Here is a 7,943-nt window from a genome sequence, read left to right as displayed (position 1 = left end):
AGGATGAACAAGACGAGGGTTAGATGTTTCAGACACAAAATCCTCAAGCCATACAGGCTTGCGAGTAACTCTGTTAGAACGACGAACAACAGGAGTGGATGATCTTGTAGGTGTAGGAACGGGAGTTAAGGTAGGATTGGGAGCATGAGAAGTAGTTTCAGACATAGTATGTTGAGGAATATCTAAAGAGGAATGAAAGGGGACAGTAGCATCTAATGAAACCATGGGTAAAGGTAAGGGAGAAACAGAATCTGCAGGCACCTTAGAAAATGGAAAAACATCCTCATAAAATTGCAAATCTTTAGAAAACAAAACAGAGTGGGATTCTGTATCAAATAGTTTTTAGGCCTTTTGATGCATCGAGTATCCAATGAGAATACATTTTAAGGCTCTAGGATGAAATTTTGATTTGTGGGGATTGATATTGGTAGCAAAACATAATGAACCGAAAGTGCGTAAATGATCAAACTGAGGAGGATGCCCATGTAACAATTCGAACGGTGTTTTCCACTCCAACAATCTACTTGGGGTCCTATTAATCAGAAATGTGGCGGTAAGAATCGCATCACCCCAGAATTTTATAGGAAGAGATGCTTGGAAAAGAAGGGCTCTAGCTACATTCAACAAATGTCTATGTTTCCTCTCGACACGGCTGTTTTGTTGAGGAGAATATGTGCAAGAAGATTGATGAATGATACCTAATTCGGAACAGAGGTATTGACACTCATGATTTATGAACTCTGAGCCGTTGTCAAAATGCAAGGTTTTAATTCTCCTATCAAACTGGTTAGAAACTAAGGAACAAAATGTTTCAATGTTGCAGGAACTTGAGATTTCTGTTTGAGGATAAATGTCCAAAGGCACCTTGAGTAGTCGTCTAATAGAGTTAAGACATACGTTCCCCCCAATAGGTTGAATGTAGTGTAGGGACCTCATATGTCCATGTGAACGAGTTTAAACGGAATACCAGAATGAGGCAAGCTAGTGGGAAAAGGAAGTCGAGTTTTCATTGCTTTATGACACACTTCACAAAGAGTTTGGGTAGCATCAGTATCAATGTCAACTAGATGTTTAATGGCTTGTAATGAAGCATGTCCTAGGCGCTTATGCTATAAGCTCGAAGTGCAATTTACAGAAGCAAGATTATTTTCAACAACAGTTACAGTAGAGGTGAATGAAGGAGATTGTTGTCTAAAAGTATAGAGGTTCTTGAAGAGATGAGCTACGACCTTGCTTGTCTTATTTTCCAGGTCCTGCAAGAAGCATTTTTTCTTAGTAAAATGAAGTTGGTAAACTGTATGGTTGCAAAACTGACTAACAGAAATTAAATTGACAGAAAACTGCAGAACAAAGAAGACATTATGAAATTTGATATCATCATTCAACTGGACAGTACCCACATATTGAACAGGATTTTTGGAACCGTCTGGTAAGTAGATAAAATGAGGATTAACAGGTTTGGTAAAGGAATGAAATAATGCAATGTTAGCGCATACATGATTGGTAGCTCCCGTGTCAATAATCCAAGTATTCAAATCGATGCAAGAGGGCTTAGCAGCGTTACCTGCAAACTCTTCTTCAAATTGTGCGAAATTTGCGTGAGTGGTAATGGGGTTTGAAGAAACATTCACCTTCTTTAGCAGCTTAAGCAACTGACTCATCATTTCTGTCGCATTGCCTTGCACATCATCACTTTTGACATCAACAGAAGCTGCAAAAGAACACCCCTTTTTCTTTCGGTCATTGAGTGATTTGTACCAGTCAAGTACTCCATGTAATTGGAAGCAAGTTTCTTGCCCATGCCCCGATTTGTGACAGTGAGAACACATCAAGTTCCGCTTGTCTACGACAAACTTCTTTTTCTGTGCATATCCGTCATCCTCCTTTTTGCTCCCTTTCGAAGTAAACTGATACGCCATATTGCTGGAATTCATGTCAATAGAAGTTTGGATGGCTCTTTGTTGCTCAACACTGAAAATCATCGAAAACGCCTTCTCCACACTAGGCAGTGGATCAAGCATGAGGATTTGGTTTTGTTCATTATTGAAGACTTCATGAAGACCCATTAAAAATTGCATCAACTGTGTTAACAAAGCAAGTGAGTCGACTTCCTCGTTAATTCCACAACTGCAGCCTCCACATTTGCACTTTGGTGGAGGCGCCAAACAGTTAAGCTCATTCCAGAGCTTTGTCATCTTGTTCAAGTATGCGGTAAGGCTCAAATCTTGTTGCGCCGCTGAGCATAACTCCCTCTGTAATTGATAGATTAGAGGTCCATTACTCCGTTCGTATCTCGCCTGTATCGCAAGCTAAAGTTCTCGTGATGTGTTGCAGTACATAAAAGATTGCACTATGTCTTTGGACATAGAATTCCATAGCCAAGAGGTAACCGTCAAATCGACGCGCCTCCATTGCTCGAAAATCGTCGACCCAGGAGCTGGTTTACGGAAAGAGCCATCTATGAAGCCAAGCTTCATCTTAGTTCCCAAGGAAACATACACCACTCGTCGCCATATTAAGAAATTACTGCCATCTAATGGAGATGAAGTTAGTGATAGTTGCGAGTGTTCAGAAGGATGGATGAATAACACATCCCTCTCGTACTGCGACGCCATTTCTTTAGCTCTCTGTCCCATTGTTGATGAAGCTATCTCATCTGTCATAGCTCGTGAGATGAAGGTAAATCAGCGCAGCGAATTATACAGAGACCTCCGAAGGAGGCTCTGATACCATGTTGAATTTGGCACAAAACATCAAAGTTGATACAACCATAAAACAAGGGAATGGAAGAACCCAGGAAATCTGATTCAGTATTCAAAATTGGAGAAGAAGATAACCGCTGGAGTTCGAACCTATGCTTAAATACAAATAAGCCAACTAACCCAAAACTACCACTAACTAACTAACCACCTCACCCATGACATGGACCAATGAGAAGCTGAATAAATGACGAGTTCGCCACATCAGATATACAATAATAGAGCAACGAAACAGAATACAAAATGCATTTCTAAAATACGACTTTTGTCTATCCAGCATCAAACACAAATAAGCCATCTTCATCTTTAGCAAGCTGACTTTGTGGAAGAACAGCAGCAGCAGGAGCCATTATCATTGATGTAGGAACATCTCCAAGCTTAACACTTTCCTCTTCTTTCCAGATCCCCAGCACTATTAAGATTATTATCCATGCTTTCACTCAAAGCAGGAGTTTTGCTTGGATTCTTGTTCCTCAACGACTGATCTATGTTGGTCTCACTTCCAAGAGTCAACTTATTATCTACGTTATTAGAGAAGTCATCAACTTTTTCATGCATTTCTTTTCCAACAATTTTGTCAATTGGTTTGGCATTAAACATGTCAAATTTGGCATTAGTTTTTTCACTTTCTTCAGTAAATTTTCCTTTTCGGCAATGGGGTTCTCTTTTAAATCCAAATTCCTCAAATTAACTAATGATGAGAGCACCTTGATATTGGACCTGTTGGTAATCAAGTTGTTTCCCATGTCTAGATTCTGAAGTTTCACTAGAAGTCCAAACCCACTAGAATAATCATGATCTCATTATGTGCTAGGCGAAGCTCTTTTAACTCTAGGCAGGATTTCAGGGATGAATCAACCGTTTGCAGTTGGCAGTTAGAAAGGGAGAGTTTGGTGATTGATTTCAGTTTGACCAAAGAGTCACCAAGTGAACTGATAGGATTCCTGGAAAGAACTAGAGTGTTCAACTCTTTCATCAGATCAAGCTTGCAAACTGAACTGATCTCATTGTCATTCAAAATTAATGTATGCAAGCTTGCAAGAGATTTGACCTCATCCATTGATTTAAGCTTGTTTTTTCCAGCATTTAATACAGTGAGTTTAGTGAGGCCTTCGATACCTTTCAAGCTCTTAAGTTTGTTTTGCACAACTGATAGCCACTTCAAATTCATACATGACTTCAAACCCTCAAGTGAAGTCAAATTATTGAAGCCCAGGTCCAGCCTTTCAAAATTCTTGAATTCGCTCAAGCATGAAACATCAGAGATTTTGTGAGTAAGGGTTAGAGAGGTTATGGAGTCGGCGTCGTTTGCATTTTTCTCTTGCAAGATTTTCTTCGAGCTGAGCACTGTCATGGTCCCATAGAAATTCGATTAGGGTTTTCTCTACTTTGCTAAAACCCTAATTTTGGCGGTGATGGTAAATAGGCATTTGGTTTAGGGTTTAGGGTTTTGGGTTTTGGATTTGGGGTTTGGTGTTTGGGGTTTCGGGTTTTAGGGTTTAGGGTTTGGGGCTTGGAGTTTGGGATTTGGGGTTGGGGGTTTTGGGGTTTGGAGTTTAGGTTTAGGGTTTAGAGGTTTAGGCATTAGGGTTTAGGGTTTGGGGGTTTAGGGTTTGGGGTTTGGGGTTTGGGATTTGGGGTTCGGGGTTTAGGGTTTTTTTTTAATTGGGGAATTGTCGGGATCCCCGTCCCTTCTAGATATCACCGAGAATGTACATATTATTTTTTACATGTAGTAAATTACTTCAAAATCAAAATACCCTAAAAAGTTTTTGGACTATGCAAAAAAGGCCCAAAAATCTTGACAGCCACATAAAATAATCCAAGCCAAAATGCCTAAAAAAGGCCCAGCGGATCAGGCCTGCAAACGCCAGCCTAGATGGAGGCCTAGTTGGTGGTTCCATGCTTTGCTGGTGGCAACCTAATTAAGGATTGGGCCAGAGTCCAGGAGCAGCCCAGCGCAGCAAGCAGCGGCCCAGTGTAGAGAGGGGTCTAGTTGAAGTGGTGTGGTCAGCTGCAAAGTCCATTGCGAGGTGAGGCCTTCTTCGTTGGCCCAAAGATGACGAGCCCAAATCATTGCAACCTCTAGCCCAGTTGTGTTCAGTCCAGAAAAAGATCCCAACAGTCCATCAAGCTGGGCGTGATCCAGTCTAATTTGAAAAATAAAATGCGGCCCAACACACTTGTTTCCAAGCAAAAGAAGTGTTTACAATCCAATTCAGAAAAACAAAATTAACCTAGGTCTATAAAATTAGAGGAGCCCAAACTACAGCTTGACACACAAAATAAATAAGCAAGAGCCACCCAAAATCAGAAAAAAAACCCAGCAAATATAAGGATTAATCCGAACAATCTCTCGGCATTTTCCTTCTTTTTTCTTCTCTTTTTTCTTTCCTTCTTTTTTCTTTATGATGTTTTTCCTCTTTTTTCCGCTTTTTCTTTCTCCTTTTTCTGCCTTCTCTTTTCTGTTTGCTTCTTTCGTTTCCTCCAATTCAACTTCAGCCATCATCAATCAAACCATCATTCAGCAACATCCAATGCTCCAAACCAATAATAAATAGACCTTAAACCCACAAAAATGCAAAAGAAGTTCCAAAACTCTAACTCCTCCTATAAAAGGCCAAGAACAAAGGTAAATTTTAAAATTCTGGATAAGGGTTGCGACACTTCAATGACTTGAAACCAACATAAGAAAAGTTAGGGGCCAACATTACCACGATACTCCGAGATTTGTATGTAGCATGTGGGGCGAAGATGTCCCAGTAGAGCATGTAGAAGGAAGGAGTGATATCGGTAGTTCCCAGTGTATATTGACAAAAAGTTAGTGGATTAGTGGCTATGCAGAAACAGCAGATATGTGTGAGGTGAAAGTGATTGTGCAAGTGTAACGAAAGTGAGCATAATGAAAGAATAGAGTGAGGCACAATGTGTGTAAGCTGAAAGACGAGGAGATGAATGAGGCAAAAATTGAAAGCCAAGTGCATTTGTTCCTGTTCCCCGATTTTTGAGATGAAAGGGCGCAAGATTGCAAACCTTTCAGCTTTTTAAGAAAACAAGGAGGCCAATGGAGCTCTCTAATGCACAAGAGTGAGTGTACATCAGGGGCAGTCGATGGCCGGGGATGTGCATTAAGTTTCTAAAATAAAATTCCAGCCTGGTGAGACAAAGGAAATGCTGCAGCGGAAGCAGAAACAGGTGATACCATTATGTCAATGAATCTACAGCTGAAACCAAAGTGAATTAAGAGCTTAACCGAGTGAAAGAAGAGGTTTAGAAAACTCCCTAAACTGAGGTAACTGCTTGCTGCTGCCACAACAACAGAGATCTGCACAACGATGACGGATAGTCTATTAATCTGCACAACGATAACACTGTTAGGGGCAAAGGAAAACAGAGAATTAGGGGTCATAGCAAGAGAAACTCCCTGTTTGAATGTCCCAAGGTGGTGCTCGTTGATGAATCGTTATGCAGCTGAGATTGCACCTGCAGCAGAAGCATAAAAACAGCAGCAGAAGCAGAAAAACAACAGCAGTAGCAGAAGAGCAGCAGCTACAGAAAAACAGAGTTTGTTGCAGCAGTCCAGAGTCTGCCGCAGCAACCAGAGTTAGCTGCATCAGGGCGGAACTTGCAGCAGCAGGAGGTGGTTGTCTGGAGCAAAAAACAATAGCAGAGGAAGACAGCAGCAGCAGCAGTAGAGATCTACAGCAATAAGACGCTGCGGAGATTCCTTCGTGCATCATCTGCTGCTGCAAAAGGAACTGGGACAGACAAATGTGAAATAATATCTGAAATCACAATAAACAGTGATACTCCTTGAAAATTTTCTCCTTTGGTTCATGCTACACCGAAGAGACAGCATCAACAACAGTAGTAACAACAACAGCTGTAGACAGTGATACGACAAACTCTTTCTCATTTTGATCAAATATATGGGATTCCCAAGCTGTCGCATTTAATAATACCAGTGATGTGTCCATGTAGTTCATCCCCCCGGTATACCTCAGCTGATTTGGTTGTAGATGTGAGGTTGGCCAAGTGATCTGCTACCATATTTCCTTCCCTATAGATATGAGTAATCTGAAATTCCGCTCGCTTAAGGAAAAGATTGATATGAGAAAGCATATGTGTAATGTCCAGTGGTCTTTAGAAGCTTCCTTAATCAGACGAATGATATTGACGGCATCCACCTCAATCCAAATGCGATTAAAATTTTTCGTTTGACAGATTTGGAGAGCTTTGAAAAGCCTGTACACCTCTGCATACACATTAGTAGCTTCTCCAATGAACTCATAGAAGGCGAAGAGTGCCGCTCCTCTCTCGTCCCTAGCAATTCCTCCCGCACCAGCTGGCCCCGGGTTACCTTTACTTGCTCAATCAATATTAATCTTGATCCATCCTCTATTCGGTTTATTCCACTTGACTTTCATCAATGTTGTCCTCCTTTTAACGTTTGTGGGGAATCCCATGGTGGTCGTAATGTTGGCATATCCTTTTCAGTTAAGCGAGGTGGCCAGTTTTGTCCGGCTGATCGTGTTAATGAATTGATGAACCTTCCAGATGATACAATCAGAATTGAATTTTTGTCCCCGATGCTTAGCATCATTTCTTTCAAGCCAACAGATCCACAAAATGAGCATCGGAAGGATAGTTCTGATGTGGTTCTTACCAAGTGAAGCGAACCTCCAGAAACTGAGGAACAAGGTGATGTTGTTTGTCGACGGGAGCGTTGTATTAAATTTCCTAGCAAAGAAATCCCACACTTTCGAGATTTCAGGGCCCTCTAGGAACACGTGACTAAGACTTTCAATATTACAGCAGCAAGTGCATTTGGAGGCAAGTTGGATGCCTTTGGACTGAATCCTCTGATCCACCGGGATTTTATCCCCCAAGATCTCCAGAGAAAAATGGACATGGTTGGTGTGATGAAGGGGTACCAGATTTCCTTAAACAGTTGTTGGGTTGCTCGTGCTTGCCTAATGGACTTCCAAGTTGATTTGATGGTGAAAGTGCCGTCTCCACTAAGTTTCCAGTGAGGGATGTCAGCTCGTCCGTCATCAAAAGGTACTTGGCTGATTTTGTGGGCTAGTTGGTGTGGGAGGAGTTCCAGAAGTTTATCCATGTCCCAAGCTTTGTCTTTCCAAAAGTGATTGACCGAGGATGAGGAGTGATTCTGTTCGCCTAGAA

The 7,943-nt window shown here is 41.4% G+C and overlaps 1 protein-coding gene across 1 annotated transcript; it reads right to left on the bottom strand.

Annotated features, from left to right (window-relative positions):
* LOC105165022 (leucine-rich repeat-containing protein 40-like) lies at window positions 3,029–4,113 on the bottom strand. Its single transcript, XM_011083899.1, is given in 4 exon segments — window positions 3,029–3,171; window positions 3,260–3,361; window positions 3,364–3,528; window positions 3,531–4,113. Coding segments are annotated over 4 exon segments (993 nt in total).

The sequence above is a fragment of the Sesamum indicum genome, linkage group LG6 (assembly GCF_000512975.1).
Source record: "Sesamum indicum cultivar Zhongzhi No. 13 linkage group LG6, S_indicum_v1.0, whole genome shotgun sequence".
Taxonomy (NCBI): domain Eukaryota; kingdom Viridiplantae; phylum Streptophyta; class Magnoliopsida; order Lamiales; family Pedaliaceae; genus Sesamum; species Sesamum indicum.
This window is presented reverse-complemented; position numbering and strand designations above follow the sequence as displayed.